The sequence below is a fragment of the Zonotrichia leucophrys genome, chromosome 4 (assembly GCF_028769735.1).
Source record: "Zonotrichia leucophrys gambelii isolate GWCS_2022_RI chromosome 4, RI_Zleu_2.0, whole genome shotgun sequence".
In the NCBI taxonomy this organism is placed as follows: domain Eukaryota; kingdom Metazoa; phylum Chordata; class Aves; order Passeriformes; family Passerellidae; genus Zonotrichia; species Zonotrichia leucophrys.
Window position 1 is genome coordinate 30,804,935 of NC_088173.1, and position 17,906 is coordinate 30,822,840.

Consider the following 17,906-nt stretch of genomic DNA (forward strand, 5'->3'; position numbering starts at 1 on the left):
AAGTGGAAGATAGAAGATGAAGGTACTTTAATAAAGTTTATTTAATCATAACTATGCTTAGGAAAATACACTTGTAAAGGTTAATATAATGCAATTTAGTTTAACTTCATACTACATTTTGAACAAAAGACTCCTTATACATGATTTAGGTAAAAACAGGAAGTATGATCTGGCTCGTTTTACATCTATTACAAACGCAGAAAAGACTGTCATGCACTACAGTAGAGAGCATGAAAAAAAATTACCTTTGGTTTAATTCAGAGAATACAAGTATTGCACTGTAAAAGCATCAAACATGGTGCAACTAAACATCATAAACATGTTTCCATGCCAGCTTACAAAAGTTTGTTAGCTAGTGTAATTTTAGAGGGGGGAAAATATATGTACACATAAACAATTTCTTTAGCTATTTGGATTCTGTTAATATCATATCCACGCCACATATCTACACAACTGACATTCAAGAAAACTCTTGAATTTGATTTAATACCTTTCAGCTACATTAAATCAGTTGAAATCAATTACTTTACTGTATCTTAACTGGCCTGTCAGCTGTTAAACATTCTTCTTTAAATGACTGAAATTCCAGCCTAGATCATCAAAATCCAGAAACATCAATTGCAAACCATGGATTTTAGGTGCCTAGCTAGCCATTTCTGGACCATTTTTCGGGGCAGTTAGTTTGAGTGTATAGATTCATACAGAAAAAGCCCAAAACACATGACTCAACCAAGGGCTGGCAGTGTAGGGGTATATCAGCATGCTAATCCTTCCAACCACATATTGGAGGCTGAACACAAATACAGGTATTATTGCCAAAAAACACAAACATGCTAGCATTGGCAAAACCAACACAAAATAATTTAACAATATTGAAAAAGAAAAAAAAAAAAGGCATTGTTTAAAGGGAGACAGCAATGTAAGACCACCATATATGGTGGGCTACATGACCCACACTCCCCTCAAATACTCATATTAGCAGTGCCTAACATTTGAGATAAACATAATGCATTACATCCTTGCCTTTTTACTGTAACATAATCCCAAACCCTGCAGAGAATTCCAACACAGTTCTGCACCAAGATTAGCTAGTTCAGGATGTTCTTGATGGGTCTCAGATAGAAAAAATCAACTTTTCTTCTTCTTAATACGTTAATAATTTATTTTCAGTTTCTTGTCTTGTAGGAAGGTAGGAAACTCCACCAAAGAGGAGCCAACTGTTGTCTTTGAAGAGTTCTTGTCAGATCAAGCATTGAAACCTTGACCACTTCACAGAAATGTGCAGCACAGTATTTCAGAGAATCACCTTTGCTTTTGTCTCACAGAGAGAACTTTAAAGTCAGTTAACAGCATCGTTTCCATTAAAAAAATAACAGGAAAAAATTATCAGGCCAGTCCATGAGTTTACTTGAACATAGCTAAAGTCCTTGAAGTCTCTCACAAAATGGCAAAGGCTCTTCGCAAGGATAGGAAGGGAGCTTTAAATCTCTACACAGCACTGGAATGCCCAGCATCTGCTCACATCACTCACAAATGGTGGCAACATTTATATATAAAGAAACACTATTATGAAGAAAAAAAATACATCTAAAACTATTACAACTGGTAGTTTAGGAAAACAATTCAACTAGGTTTGTTTTCTTAATGTTTAACATAAATATAGTTGCAACTTGATCTTGAGTTGACAATGATTGTCACAGCCAAGGTAAGGATTGAACACTATCTATGCAAACAGAAACTCACTATACATTATACAACTTATGTCTGCCATGAGGGATGCCTTCCCTCTCAAATCTTTGGCCTCCTATTTCCAATCTCTCCCAAAAGCAGAAGCAATGTAGCATTGTTGCTCTCAATTCATTCACAGCAGTGGGTTTGTTTGGAGGGGAAGATGCTGTGGGGACAACACCATCAAGAATGGGGTTTATTCCAGAGCTTACACAGAGAGTTACTTGCAATAAAGTGCTCTGACAAATGCTGTCTGAGCTCTTCAATTCCACTCCCCAAGTACCACCTGACTCCAAATTTGCTTCTTTGGAGCTGTCCCCAGCTGCTCCCACTGGAAAAGCAGCTAGTGACAGTCAGAAGAGTGCACAGATGGGACCGGGAGGGTTTTGCTTCTTCCCTGCTGGTTTGGGTTTTGTTTACATTTTGCCGCTGGTTGGCTACAAGCAGTCAGGTATGCAATCTCTCTTGCATTTGTGTGTGCTGGAAATTAAATCTGTATAGAATTAAAAACTCCTCGTATGACATGCAGACCTGAGATGACAATCTGGTAACTTGCATGTTTCTCTCTGCATGGAAGCAGGATGGTTTTATTAAATGCAACTTGAATTAATATGGAGCAGAAATTCCTACAGATTTTAAATGCCAGGTTTGTTGCTTACCAGTTGATTCATCTTTATTTGTTTGCTGGGTTTTTTTGTGTATGAGATGTTAGATTATATCACTGCTACTATTTTATTTTTTTAAAGCTCATGAAATTTGACTGCTGTCCACCACAAAAATGAAAATGGAAGGGAAAAAAAAAAATTCCAGACTTGCAGAATCTGCAGACTGTTTCCACTGAGAGAGATTATTTTCCTGTCTGGTGATCCCAAATTATAAATCACAATTTATTACTCTGCATGTGTATTCAAAGTATCAGAAGTGGCATTTCCACGACAGAATAAATCCCGTAAAAGTGTTCTGGAACTGCATTGGTATTGTTTTGCTCAAGAACTCTACAATTCTAAACACAGTAAAAAATACATAGCCAAGCAGTTCATAATTTTAGCAACTTCACGCACAGTTAATCACACCCCAGGAAAACAAGAAAAATCTGCAGTAAGGAGCATCACAGAAAACTGCCACAGAAAACTGTCCCACTGTAAGCAACAAGTCTGAACGTTTCCAGATAAAAAAAACTTACACATACAAAACCAAACATGCATATATAAAGTGTACATATACTGCACAAGCACTATTCCTAGAAGATTAAACTGCATAGGTAAAAATCAAAAACAAGTGCAACATTTTAAGCCCTTAAAGCACAATCAAAAAAACAAAAAGCAGGAATTAAAAATAACAAACTTGCTCCCCCACAACAAAGCCAATTACAGATCAGTGATTAAGATATTAATCAAGACAGAGGTTCTCCAATCAAAAGTTGGAAGGACTGCTCTCAAATTTTGGCTCATCATTCACGCTTAGGGGACCTGAAATGTATGTTCATAATTGTAATTAGCTTAAACATTTATGTTCATCACTAGCCAACTTTGATTTCTTTTACAAAGTGCTCTTTATGTAATAGAAGCTATCTTCCTGGTAGAAAAACCATCAAGTAGTTTAACACTTTGAACATCAAGATACATTGAAAAGAACTAAAATAAAAAAAGGGAAAGGGAAAAAGGGAGAGAAAGAGAGTTGGCTGCTAGAACAAAAAGCAACTTATGCCAGTGGCTCTATAAACATCCAACTTCTATATTGCTAGCTCCAGTCTTGTTCCTAAAACTCAGTTTATAAAAGAGCTGTATAAGCTAATGGACTAGAAGCTTACAGTGACTTTATAGGACACAACCTCATACACCCTACCTGCTTTCTCTAATTAAGAGATCAAATAGTTAATGAGTTCACCATGACACATAAAGTTGTCAAAAATATTTTCAACTTAAAAAAAAAAACTAAACCAAAAAAGAAACCAATGCAGACACTAAAGCAAACCGTGCTTAAAAAAAATCTACAGTATTTTTACATAAGCTGTGTAAGATCTTACAAAAGAAGATTCCCCAAACCACAGCTATTTCTACTCCTGCCCTTTTGCTGCCTTCTCAAGATAATACACATTAACTAAGTGCCTGTTGAGGTGCTTGCTGTATTCACCCTCCTTTTTAAATGAGCGGTCACAAAAAATGCACACATAGTTCTCCCTGGCCACGGCGGGGTCCGGAGCTCCTTGTGACATCTTTGGACTCGTTTCCTCTTGTACAGAGCGAGCACCGTTTAACCCCGAGTCGTCGCTCCCTTCTGATATGTTGTCACTGATGTCACTGCCTTCGTGGCTGTGGATGCCCTCATCCTCCTCCATTTCCTGAGATTCATTCACGGCTGTGCTATCCCGAGGTAAGGACAGAGCCCCTTTAGGGCTTTGTGTACACCCTGCTGCGGGCACAGGCGCTGGCACAGCATCTCCTGCGGACTCTGTCGCTGGCAGACATGTCTTGGTCAGGTCCATCGGGCTGGAGTTAGTCTCAGTTTCTGCCACAGTTTCCTCTGGCTCCTTCTCAGGTGCCAGATCTGGTACCACATCCATGACTACATCCACGCTTTTTTCAGAAGACGCTGCATGGGAAGATTCCTCAGAGCAAGCGTCTTCCCCTTTGTCCGCCGGTCTCTCCTCCTCTTTTGCACCACCAGTGTCTTCACTCTCTCCTACTGCCGCAGGCATTTCTTGGTCCTCCACCTCACCTTCTGTGTTTGCATCCTGAGCTGGCAGACAAAGCTGCCCTGGATTCTGGATGCAGTTTCCTTTGGGATCAGCGCTCTCCCCGCTGAGAGCATGACCGCTGTTGTTGTTTAATGCCACTGTGTCAGTGGGATCCTGCTCCTTCTGGTCACTGCCCTCAGTGTCCAGCTTCACGCCTCCATCTTCTTTTGTGACACGATACTCATCTGGCATCTCCTCTTCTTCAATCTTCTCCTGATCAGGTTTGCTGCTTTTTTTACTGTGCTTAATTTTCAGAGCTTTCTTTTTTCTGTTTTTCTTGAGGCAAGAATTTTGCTTTTTAGGCTCTTCCTCTGGTGCAACATCACTTTTCTGAGCTTCCTGGCAGTCTCTGGGTTTAGCGTCCACTTTCTTTTTCTTTTTTGTTACTACTGAGGTATCATTTGCAGGCTCTTGTTTTGAGGAAGTTGCCTCAGTCTCTGCCTTTCTTTTGACCTTCTTTGTTTTACATGTTTTCTCAGTACTTTTCTCAGTTTTAATATCCACCTCCTTGTTTTCTGAAGCCGATTTCCGACTTCTGGTTGTCACCTGGCCTGCAGAAACATTGCTCGCTGACTTCTTTTCCTTTGCCGAATTGTCTTTTTTCTCCACCTTCACAATTTTCTCCGTTTTCTTTGCAGCTGAATCCCCTTTTGTTGGTTCCTTCTCCACTTTGTCATTACCGCTCTCAGAAAAGTCAGCTTCGCTCTTTTTAGTCCGTAGCTTCACCTTCGAGACATCCATGGTGATGTCAGAACAATCGGGATGCCTGGACTTGATGTGATACTGCAGGTTGCATTTTTTAGACGCTGCATAGTCACAGACAGGGCAGAGGAACTGGCGCGGGTTGATGTGGAGCTCCACGTGCTTTTTGAAGTTGCTGCGGTCAGCGGTTTTGTAGTTACAGTGCGGGCAGATCAGAGGCTTCGGCCCGTTGTGCACCTGCCGCGCGTGACGAGTCACCTCGTGCTGGTTTGAGGCCACGTAGCTGCACTGGTCACATTTGAATGGCTTCTCTCCTAAGGGAGGATGGATGGAAGGGAATGATGGTGATTATTAAGCATGGTGGCTGTGGGACACTTACTTCCCACTAATACAGATATAGAAATATGAAACTTTAAAGGATAAAAAAAAATATCCATGCGCCTTTAAAATTAAGCAAAGTCAACATAAGAAATCCACGAGTCACAAACACATTCACAAGACACTAAGAACAAAATAGAAAAAAAAAGAGAGAAGGAGCGAGGGCTGGGAGGAAGGGGATCCAAAACCAAACAAGCAGTAACAACGTCACAGGTTCTGGCTAGGCATACATACCGGCAGAGATCTCTCTACAGTAATATTAGCAAATGGAATCCATACCCAACTGGTCCATTGAATGCATTGTAGAAAAATGGAAATGCAACATTTGATGAATAGCGGTTTCACACAAACGTTTCAAAAAAGTCCAACTTTATACAGATTTAGCATACTTCATGTTTGCATTGAAAAGGAAATGAGGGAAAAGAAGCTAGCAAAACCTAAGAACACGAAAGGGGTGTCCAGATGATCTTTACCTCTGAAAAAATTCTGTTCACTGTTTTGTTGCCTCAAACACATAGTGCTCTGGCTGCAGGCTACTCTTGGCAAGGTAACCAAATGCAGTCCACAGCCATCATGTTACTATTAAAATCTGCATTCATATTAGTGTAATGACTCCTATAGAAGTGTTCCTGAAATGTTCTGCTTAATGCATGCCACTGCAGCAGAAGTAGCTTTCCCCTTACACATCAAAGCAAATAGGAAGAACACTTCTAGTGCAACAACTCAAGTCCAGAAATACTTTGGGAGCATCTGTGTATGTGCAAATTTAGCTGAGGAATTTGGGATGCTCCTGAGCTCTGAACCAGCATCTCAAAACTGATCTGCAGAACTAATGCATGCTACTTCTTCAGTATGTTAAAAACCCACTCTAGTCCCTTGTGCTCATGATACAATAGGTGCTTCTCCCACCCCTGCAAGCCACTGCCCATACTCATGCATGCTCTGTGGCATGACTCAGGAGACCAGCCACCCTACACTGAAGATGTGGTGCCTGTTTGTGTGTTAACCACAAGATCTGCAACACCCTCACAAACTCTAGAAAAGGCTGTGCTGCCTCCCTGGCAGAAACCAGGGGGACAATTGTTTAAGAGTCCAGATTGTCTCATGTCTGTCTGCAGCATCTATTTATTATTTAAAGAAGAGCTACTTTGATTCCCTCCCTCACCATTTTACTTCCTTCTTTTTTCATCCCACTTCCTGGTGACATTTTCTACAAGTTTAAGCTTGATGTGTTTATTGCTCATCCTTCCTCCAAGTACAGAGCCTTTATCACCAACACTTCAAAGAACAGTTCTGTGCTGCACTGTAGGAGGACAAGTACAGCGTCTCTTACATACACATGAACAAGCTGTTCTAAGTGCACAGAGTACAACTGGGTAACTCAAAGACAGCATGTGAAGAGCTTGTGTCCATGGCCTCGACTAAATCCTGGGCTTTACTGTGCAAGTGAAAAGGATATGTACCATGATGGCTAAAACCAGCTGTGAATTAGGCTCTAAACCACTGCCATTTGCTGTCTAACATGGAAAGAAAGCTACAGCACCCATGGGCCTTAAACAGCCAGCCTGTCAACTGCAGGAGTCCAGAAATTGCTATAGAAAAGGTGCAACTGCCTTGGCAATGCAACAAAACATACAATAGGATTTAGGAGTGCTATTAAGACAAGATCCCTGATAGCAAAGTCATGCCTTCCCTCAGAGACTTTTGAGGCAGGGGCCAAAAGCAGATCCCACTCCTTACCTCCTGTGGAGACATCCTTGCACAGAACAAGGGCAGAGCAACATGTTCATGAAATGGTTTCCAGGTTTGGTATTGACCAAACCGTTTGCAAATTTGGTGGTTCATTTGCAAACCAGAGGCTCAACCAAATATTTTTTTTGTTTCTGAAAGCAGAATACTACATTCACAAAATTCTCACACCAAAATACTGACATGTCATTTTAAAGCTGGCTATTCTTAATGGACCCAAGCCCCTCTCTACTACAGTTAAAACTGCCTGTCTCTTGGTTTCAATTAAAAGCCTCATCAATTGAAATTGAGACAATTTTTGTTCAGGAGACTTCAACTCCTGTTTGTCAGCATTAAGAATTCACCTAGGGCTGGTCTATTCAATTTTACAAAACAAATCAAAAGCACAGGCTCAGGCCTTTCTGAACTCCCTTATGAGAGTCATAAAGGATGACTGTGCTTGTGTCTATGGTGTTACAACTCTCAAAAATTCTGTTAATTCATTCAAAAAGAGATTTGCAAGAGCATGAAAGCAAATTTTGCAACACCACAGCTCACAATCAGTAATGGGAAATAAAGGCTAGTGAAAGTTGCTACTTTGGCTTTTAGTGCCACAAGACTGAGTCACTCGTGAACATCCTCTGAGTTTGCTTTTTCTTTCTGTGCCTCCTTGCCATAAGCAGACACTAATTTACACCACTGTGTCATACTGAACAAAAGCTAAGGGTTCCCTCAGAAACCCTGGATGAGATGCAATCCTATGCATCACAGAGTAAATTCTCAGCTACTCAAAATGTTCCCAGTTTCACTGATTTAAACTCAGCTATGACAGCAGACAGTGTACAAGAATTTGTTCCTATATCATCACAATGTTGTATTTATTACTAGGACTACTAGAGCAGCCCTATGAATATCAGAATAGATCTCGAAAAGTAAAAGAAAGAATATATATTTCCATTTTCAGTTTTATTCATGACACTTAACATTCTTTAGCAAGACAACCTTCTCCATTTAAAAAGGAGCTAAAGCCCAGGCCCTACTGGCTGAGATGGCATCTCACACAGAACTGGGCAGACTGCTTTAGGCGGCCCTTCTGGAGGCAGGGTGTGCCAGATGAGCTCCAGAGGTGCCCTGGGACTGCAGGATGCTGTGGTACTGTGAGGCACCCTTTCCTCAGTCACTGCTGCCCCCCGTACCAACCTGAGTGGGTGCGCATGTGCCTGGTTAAATGGGTCTTCTGAGAGCTGGAGTAGGGACACATCGCACACTGATAGGGTCGCTCCCCTGCAAAACAAACAGCAAAGGAGTTACTGAAACACAGCTCATTCCCAAACTTGGTTACCAAGCCACACAGGGGAGGCTGGCACAGATCCTCACACTGTATCTGAGAGCATGTTATCTCTCAGCAAAGGGACAGTGAGAAGCAAATGCCCGAGCCGGACCACTGAAACATGTCATGCCTTGTGAATGAGGGTAGTAAAAGGGCAGGGGGTAAACTGTAACCTCAGCCAAAAGATTATGAGGACAGACAACTTTAGGAAGCCTTAAGCCACCAGACCTGACTTCCCTACAGCATCTTCTCCCAACACTCTGAAGATGCACAAAAGATCCTGTAAGAAACAAGGTACATTCTTGCTTTGCTTAACATCTTACCTGAAACCTCCATATTTAATTTGGATTAAGATGGGATATGACCATCCATTCCACATGGACTTGCATTTACCAGAGCACAAGTGCAGATAGAGCAGGTCTTTGCTTCCAAAGTTTTACTGGCAGAGTGAAAATAGTTTGCAGCATGGAAAAGCATGATGCCCTGATCAGTGAAATTATGCTGCTAGCAAAAGCTTAAGTGCAGCATAAACATTTATTTCAAAAGACTCAAAACCCCCTGCCTGAAGAGTTATTGGTTCTGGAGAACTAATGGAAACTAAACAGTCATAAATTATATCTCCACTGAGGACAGTCAGCTTGCAATTGTAGCTAAAAATTGTTTCAGTACAATGATACTTGAAAATCTTTTTCAAGTGAAGACAAGCTCCAAACAAAGGCAGACAGTTTTATAATTAACATGTCAGGCAGGTCTGGATAAGCACCAGGGGTGTCTGCCCCAAACTGCTAACACACTGTCTTCCCTACAAACACTTTTTAGTCCTGGGTGGACATCCACAAGAGAAGAGAGGAGTGAAGCTGAAAAGGGAAAAAGAAGTTACTCGGTCCTAGTAATTATTCAATTCATAGCCAGAATTACACTACAGCATTTTGATAAATTTGCTACATATGAGGTATACAACCAAGGTGCTCTCTAAATCACAGAGACCTGGACCTCCACAAAAGCCCTGCACACAGGGTATGTGTTCACTTTCAGAGGCACAGCTCTATCTGCAGCAGCAAAGATCTGCATCTGCCAGTGTGTGATGTGAGGCTCCACGGCTGGCCTGTGCCAAAACAGCAGTAGAAGCGGCCTTTGTAATGCAGATTAATTCCACATTTCTTCCTTCCATCAAACATTTAGACTATCGTTCTTGATTAGATCAGCAGTTTAAAGGTAAATTCAGCCTAACAACCACAACTCCCCTCCCTTTCCAATTAAAACAAGGTAGGAGATTGGCGCAATACACACAATAAGATTAAGTCATGCTCAAGGGAGGGGTAGTCCTTTTGGTACAAAGAGATGGTTTTGGTCTTAAATTACTCCTTACAATTAAAAAATATGTGGCCAAAGGTCCTGGAATATTCAGTCATATCTTCTTCCCATTACCTGAAATTTCATATCTGTAAAGTTAGCTACAACATTAGGAATGTGAAACAGGCTTCCTTTCGTGGACTTTTTACATAGGGCACAGCCACAAAACATACTAGATTTAAGTATAATGACCACAACTAATTTAAAATGTGTTATTGCCACTTGAGAATTAAATGCATTGTACAGGCTGTTCTGTCAAATACTATTCCCCAAAGGATTTGTATTATAATTTTACAAGCTGTTTCATTATATGCAAACAAGACATTAAAAAAACCTCTCCAGAAGACACTTAGAGAATAAGCCCCAATTTAGGCAAAGCTCAAGCAGGCACTTAACTCTATGCAAATGAACAGGCACACTGACATCGGCATACAAGTTTAAGACCATCTTGTTAAGGCAAGTTCCCAGTGTGACCATGCAGGAGACTCTCAAGAGTCACACTCCTGAGGCCAGACTGCTGGGACTGAAGCCCTTTCATGGTGGGTGGCTCCAGTGACCCAACAGGTGCCCCCTGTGATTCTCTGCACGCCTCACTCACACAGGGTTTCCTTACCAGTTTCACTCCAGGTTTCCCACAGCAGTCTCAGATGTCCCATTCCATAAAGCCACTTACCCATGGCACAGTAACACAGACACACCTGGAACTGTTGCCTCCAAAAAGGACCCAAGAGTGGAACCCCTGCACTTTTATACCCTCCCAATCTACCTGCACACAAATCTCACTCTTCCTCCCCAGTCTTCTGTTCCTGCTGCTGAGCTTCTCCATGCCCACCTTGCTGGCCTCCCCAGTCTTCATCTGCTTTGTTATCCCAAAGTTTGGCAGTTCATGGCTCCTGCTGTGTCTCTCAGTGTTCACTCACCTGGCTGGCACCAGCAGCACAGGGTTGGCAACCCATGGCCTCTCTGTGCCCTCACCCTGAGCAAAACCTGATCTCAAACTGCAGCTTGCACACTGAGCTACCTGCACCAAAGGTATTCCTCAAAAACCTCTTGACAAAGCCTTTTTCTATAATGCCATTAGAAGTCCCATCTGCTGGAAACCTGCTAGAAATCTGCTTCCATCAAACTTCAAACAGAGTGGCAAGCAAGAAAGATCGTCTCTCACAACCAAAATTTAAATTAAAAAACAAAACAAACAAACAAACAAATAAAAAAAAACCACAAACCAAACCAAAACCAGTCCAAAACTAGGCACAGAACATTGTGACTGACTGAAGCAGATGTCTTAGTTATATAGCCCTTCAGATTATTTTCAATGAAGTTTTCTAGAAATTTCTTCTAACAAGCAAAATAAAGAAAAAAGAAAGAGAACAATGCTGCACTGTCTTGCCCGTAGTACAGCTCCAGAATCAGCAGGTAAATCAAGTCAAAACTTGGTATAAAAGGTCTAACGAGCACAAACGAGCCCAGGGAGATCTGCCCCTGACACAAAGAGTCCTTTCTGCCGAGCAGCAGAGGGACAGACTGTCCTGAACACCTCCTGCCAGCCACTCGTGGGCAGCAGTCAGGCCCCTCCAGATGCAGCTTTCCCAGGTGACAACCCCATGACCATCTGTGGGGTCCTTCTGGCACCCTCTGCCCAAGGTGCCCAACATTTGTCAGCAGCCTGTCCCACAAGCACTGTCACAAGCTGCAGGGTATCCTCAGCACAGGGCAGGTTCTGGGACAGCTGCTTTTCAACATGAATGAAAGCAACATCAGGCAGATAACCTCTGCCTGTCTTCCTGTGGTCCCCAAACATGCCAGGATTGGTATTTTTCCCAATCATGCAAGGTGCTAGCATGCAGCCCCCTTCCCTGCTCCCAGCCACATGCTATGGTATTTGCATGTGTCATTAGTGAGGCAACTAAGTTCACTAACCAGCAGAAAACCAACCTGGGGAAGAGGAAAGGAGTATTTTTACTCCTTTACTCCATTTTAGTGAGTGGAATCAACTAGTCCCAGGATATAGGTAGAAAACTGAGACAGCTCTTCTCCAGCAGCAGCACATTCATCCCGTGAAACTCCACTCTGTACAGTCAGTGTTTCAGAAAACTGTATGGCTCTAACACAACAGAATCAAATTAACTGCAAAGAGGCATTTCCCCACAAAAAGTCAGATGAGGAACAAAAAACAGGAGAGAAAGGTTAAATAATTTTGGATACATGCTTTTCTACTAGCCATCTGGAAACCAAAGAAACAAACAATTCCAACTTTCCTGCTTAATATTGTGAATCCATAAAATAGGAAGAAAATGATGGATGGATGTAACCCATTTATTTTTTCCTAACAAATATTTTTAGTGTTAAATGAAAACTACAATCCAAAGCTATTTTAGTATCATTCAGCCAGTTTTTACTAAATTCAATACTGTTATGTAAACAGTCTGCAAATACTTTTGACTATAAAATAGCTGTGGGTGTTTTTTTAGGGTTTTTTTGGGTGAGGGTTGTATGGGGGGATTTTTTGTGCGTTCTGGTTTTGTTTGAGTTCTTTAAGGCAATACACATTAGTATTGGCAGACTTTTAGCTTGGTGTATAAAATATACCTGCCAGGAGCTTATTCATTCTTCTAGTACTCTAGCTTTAACACTCTCCTCCACAAAACCAATGTTACTGGAAGCAAGGCACATTCCCAAATCATTCTACTAACATATTTGGAAGTTTTTAATCAAGCAAGAACTGCCTGAAAGAACTTAACTATGTAGTTATGAAGTAGCAAAGAAACACCTACAAGGGTACACTAAAACATGCTGAAATCATAATCACTCATTCCAGCTTAATTACAGTAACTAAAAGAACCAGAGACCCTGACTGCACAACTGTCTTCAAAAAAAAAAAATAGGATCTGGATACACTTGATTTTTTAAAAAGTTTTAATACAGTTCATTGGTAAATTGGTCAAATGCAGTGATAACAGAGCACTTCCTCAGCAAACATGGTAGTTCCTGTAAAAGTCAACAAGTGCTTTCAGAAATAGGAAAGGGGGACCTAATGTCATCTACAAACATAAGTAGAGATTAATTTAAAGTTGAGGCAAATGTAAACTAGACAAGAATCAAAGCACTGGCTCACATGCGGCCATGACTTCCCAACAAGATTCATTTAGGTTTTCTCCTACTATTTTGCCATTTTTACCTGGTCTCTTTCCTGTTAACTCCTCCAAAACACACAAAGAAAATGAACTGGAGGATAAACAACACCATTTTCCTAATAACTCTCACAATAAACTTTGTTTACTTGTTTAGGAAAAAAATATTTAGACAGGACTGAGTTTGAAATTGATGGTATCCACAGAACAGCAGCTATTCTTAGAAAGAATAAAGTTCTAAAATTCCCAGCAGACCCTAGCAGCCCCAAAAAGCAGACGCTAAAGCGAGCTGACAAACACAAACTCCTGCACACTTAAGCTCAAGCCCAGCCCCGAGGCCTCCGGAGTGCCCACCCCTTCCAGACAGCTGCAGACAACTGAACTGAAACCTCCAAACCACTCATGCCACTGCTGTGACAAAACACGACTTTAAAGGAGAAATTCCCCAGTGTTTTGCTCAGCCAGCACAGTGTACAGTAAAGGGGAACCAAGTCAGGTGAGCACGCCAGGAGATGGCTAGCAAGTGAGCCCTCTCCACAGAAAAGCCCGGACACAGTGGAAAGAAAAGCTTCTAAAAAGCAGCAGGGAAGCTCTGAATTGCCCTCTCACTTTCACAAAAGGGATCAGGAGGCCAAGTAACTGTACCCCATGGCCCAGAGAGGTGAGATGGCTGCGATAACCCCCCCTCAAAAAGGAGTTTGGTTGGTCAGAACTCCCCGCGTGCGAGGGTGGTGAGGCTCTCTGCTGAAAAACAAGGTATTTCCTAAGGCACCTGAGGTCCCAGCTCACAGGACGGCAGCAACACTGCAGTCCTCTGCCTCCACTTGCCATGCACCAGGGAAAAAAGGGGCCTCACACTGTCTCTTCCAATTACAAACCAAGGGTAGGAGAAGTCAGGAAATCAGGCCAGACTCCCCGGAAGGCTTCCTATAGGGTAACAGAAGTGTGTGTCTACTTCTGGCTGCTGCAGTGATGCAGGGCCTAGAAAAAACGAAGCCTCTGAGCATTAAAAGGAATTAATTCACTGTTCAACTCTTATTCTGACTTCGTAGATGCTGGAGAACTCCTCTGCATGCATACATCAGCTCGCTCTTCTCTGTAATTACACTGTAGTCAAGTTTCAGCTCGGTCTAAAGGAACCATTTTCAAAACTACCTATGGGATTCAGGCACTTTTTGTCAATCTGCTTGTTTTGGTTTTAGACTACATCAGGTTTCGGTGTTGTGGACTCTGACAGTTATCACAGGTACACTTTGTCATGCCTTCTTCAAAAAATTGGCTTAAAATTACTAAACAGAATGCCTTTCATCTCCTCTTGGGCACCTGACATTTCCTCAGCCCTCTAGGAATACAGTCTGGAGCTCAAAGCAAATTCCACTAGGCTATAACCTGGTAGCACCAAAGGAGAGAGCACAAAGCTTTATCAGATAGAACAAACTTTGCAAAAAGACTCTGCTTCCTTCATTTATCACATATTCTCAGTAGTCTTACTGCACTTCAGTCAAAAAAAGATTAAAACCTTACCTGTGTGAGTTCGAATATGTTGAATATAATTGTTCTTCCTGTCTGAAAAATAAGAGCACTCTGAGCAGGTATACACTTTCCTGGGAAAATGATTTCTTAGGTGTTTTTTCCAGTGATATTCACTGACAGTAGTGTATGTGCATATGGTACACTTGTAGACTCTCTCATTTTCCCCTGCTTTGTTGTGGTGCTTCAAGTGAGCCAGATAGTGATCATATCTGTTAGTGTTATAGCCACAGCGATCACAACGGATTGGGCCCTTAGAGAAATCCACCTCTTCTGCAGTGCAGGAGTCAGACTCCTTCACCTGTGCTTGCTTTTCTGCATTTTCTTCCACGAAGAACTTCTTAGCACTGTGAACCCTGATATGATGCACAAACTCCTCTTCAGACTCTGCCTCGTACTGGCAAGGCTTACAACGAAATGGTTTGCTCTTCAAGCTCTTACACTTGTCCTCTGTGCTTTCTGGAGTAGCCGGTGCTTCCAATGAGGCATCTTTGTCCACACTGGGAGTCTTAGGAGGGGAACAAGCAGCTGGACCTTGAGTTTCCACACTAGGAACCTCAAGGGAGCTTAATTCCACATTTTCAGGTGCCTCATGGTCACTCTCTGCAGTCTGGGTATCTTCCATACCCTCTCCATCACTATCTGAGAAGTTGCTGTCCCCCACCGTTGTCAGTTCTGCCATCTGTCTCTCTTCTCCAACCAGGTAATCACAGCAGTTGCCACTAACTTCTCCCGTCAAGGCCACATTTGCCAACATAATGAGCTGAGGAGCTGCCAGCTCAGCTTTAGAAAGGTCCTGTAAGTCATACATGTCATTGGACAATGCCATGCCAATATTTGAACTGCCGGGAAAGAGGCCGTTCCCACCAGACTGTCCCAGCACTTGAGTTGCCATGGCAGTAATTCTGTCGGAAGAGAAAAGGAACACCTGTAAGCACCGGAGTGTGGAAAAGTCTCCTCTGCTGTGCACTGTCGAAGCAGCCCTCCAGGGAACATCAAAAATCTAAAGCTCTCTGCTGAGGTGCTGGGGCAGCGGGAAGCAGAGCCCGGAGCTGGGGGTCTCGTTCTTTGCCCCAAGGGGTGGTTGGGCTCTTCCCCACGCGTGGTGCAGGATCCCACTGTGTGGAGGACGGGTGGGAGGCGCTGACAGCGGGGTCCCAGGGCCCAGGCGGGGCACGGCTCAGGTGAGTGACCCGGGCCGGGCCCCGCGGCTCCCGCCACGCCAGACACCGGGGGATGCGGGGTGCAGGGCCAGCCGGTGAGCACTGCAGCCGCCGAGCGCCCCTGTCCGGCCGCCGCCCGCCCCAAGGGCCCCGCCGGCCCAAGGCCGCCAACAAAAGGGGGCGGCCCGGCCCTACGGCGACCTCCCCGCGGCCCGGCGCACATCCGCCGGGGGAGCCGGGCCGGGCCGTGCCCCCGCCACCCTCCCTCCTTCCCTCCCTCCCTGCCTGACAGGCATGCGGCCATTTTCTGCCTGCCCACACAAAGCGCCCTCCCCGCGCCGCCCCCGGCCCGCCCGCTGTCGCCGGCCGGTGGGGACGCCCGGCTTCCTTCTCCCCCCGCGGCGGGCAGGGCAGGGCAGCGGCGCCGGTGCGGGGGCGCGGGGCGGAGGAAGCGCCTCGGTACCGGCAAGGTCACAGCGGCCGCGCCCACCCGACGCCCGTCCGCGGGAGGGGGAGCGAGCGGCGCCCCGGGCCTGCTCCTGGGCCCCGGGCCTGCGGCTGCGCCCGGCCCGGCCCGGCCCGGCAGGCGACGGCTTCGCCTTCCGGCGGCGGCGCGGCCCGGCGAGCGCCCCCGCGGCCGGCGCGGCTCCTTAGCCGTGGTGCTGATCGCCCCGCGGCCGGCCCGCCCGGCCGCCCCCGCCCGCCCGGCGGCCGCAGATCAGCCCTGGACAGCGCCTCTCGCCCGGCTCCCGGCCCCCCCTGCCCGGCCCCGCCGGGCCCCGCCGCACTCACTCACCCACCGGCGGCGCGGGGCCGCCCGGCCGCGCGGCTGCTGCGGGGCGGGGCGGGGCGGGCGGGAGGCGCTGCTGGCGGCGGCGGCGGGCGGAGGCGCCCCCGCATTCCAGCACACAGCGCGCAGCGGCGGCGCCGCCCCGCCCGCCCCCGGCAGGAGGGGCCGGGCCCAGCGGGGTCACCCGGCAGCGGCGGGGGCACCGGGCGGGCGGAGGGCGAGGGGGAAGGGGCACCCGGCCGAGGAGAGGGGTCGTGCCCAGGCAGGGGCAGAGCTGGCGGCCGCGGGGATTGTCCGCGCCCGGCCCCGCTGCCGTGGGTTCCTTTGTCCCGTTCAGGGATGATAACGCTGATCTGACCAGCTGCGAGGTGGTGGCCGCCGCATCGCCTTCACGAGGCGAGTCCAGAGAAAGGCAGCGAAGCTGGTGGAGGGTTTGGAGCGCTGGTCTAGTGAGGAGCAGCTGAGAGAACTGGGTGCTTAACCTGATGAGAAGAAGGCTCGGTGTCCTTATCACTCTACAAGCAGCTGAAAGGAGGTTGTGTCAGATGAGGGTCAATCTCTTCCTCCAGGCAACTAGTGAGGAGAGGAGAGCCTTAAGCTGCACCAGGGGAGATTTAGGTTAGATATTAGTCATGGAAAACGTAGTTAGACATTGGAATGGGCTGCCCCAGGAGGTGGTCATCGTCTCGGGAGGTGTTTAAGGAAAGACTGGATGTGGTGGCCTTTCTTGCCATGGTCTAGCTGACATGGTGGTGTTCAGTCAAAAGTTGGATGCAGTGGCCCCAGAGGTCTTTTCCAACCTAACCGATTCTGTGATTCACCCTGTTCCACCACGGTCTAGGCCACTAAACTACCCAAATTGCTCTCAAAACACAAAATGCCGTATGCAACCATAGGACTCAAAACCTCCATAGATTGTCCTCATTGTTCCAAAACCAGGGGAAACCCCCAAAAGTTGCTCTTGCTGAGCCCAGCCATGCACTCACTGGCTGCAACGGAGAGCTCGACAGCAGCATCCAGTCCTGCCTGGGTGACAATCCCAATCCTAAATGAGGAACCCAAATTTCTTAGTGGTTCTTTATTCTCTTGGGCACCCATGTAGCTCTTCACCATAACTATTGGAAAATTTTTCCTTGCCCCTGAAATTCCTCAGGCTGAGCCGATTTCTAAATCTCAACATTTTCAGCAGGAGAGGGCACCTGTTGGGCTGACATCCCTGGGAGGCTGCAGAACCCCCTCTCTGTGTCATCTGCAAAGCAAGTTGTGCTGCACCGCCTGGCAGTGGGGGCAGAGGCAGGGCCAGCCACCCCCGCTGGCAAAGCAGAAACGTCTCTGA

At 45.5% G+C, this 17,906-nt stretch overlaps 1 protein-coding gene across 2 annotated transcripts; it reads right to left on the minus strand.

Moving 5' to 3' along the window:
* Positions 1-647: 647 nt before the first annotated feature.
* REST (RE1 silencing transcription factor) lies at positions 648-16,638 on the minus strand. Of its 2 annotated transcripts, none has more exons than XM_064711014.1 (4): positions 16,577-16,638; positions 14,612-15,522; positions 8,474-8,557; positions 648-5,481 (listed from the first exon to the last, which is right to left on the minus strand). In XM_064711014.1, exons 2-4 carry the CDS (start codon positions 15,510-15,512, stop codon positions 3,785-3,787), a joined length of 2,682 nt encoding a protein of 893 aa, XP_064567084.1. In that variant the 5' UTR covers positions 15,513-15,522; positions 16,577-16,638; the 3' UTR covers positions 648-3,784. The 2 variants fall into 2 exon arrangements, with proteins under 2 accessions (XP_064567084.1, XP_064567085.1); XM_064711015.1 differs by having other exon boundaries at positions 16,581-16,622.
* Between the last annotated feature and the right edge of the window lie 1,268 nt (positions 16,639-17,906).

Excerpts from the sequence above, each read along its gene's own strand:
- REST (XM_064711014.1), bottom strand. The coding sequence starts at position 15,512 with ATGGCAACTCAAGTGCTGGGACAGTCTGGTGGGAACGGCCTCTTTCCC. Across the intron at positions 8,558-14,611 it reads ACATATTCGAACTCACACAG|GGGAGCGACCCTATCAGTGT; the intron begins GTAAGGTTTTAA and ends TTTGTTTTGCAG. Across the intron at positions 5,482-8,473 it reads GCACATGCGCACCCACTCAG|GAGAGAAGCCATTCAAATGT; the intron begins GTTGGTACGGGG and ends ATCCTCCCTTAG.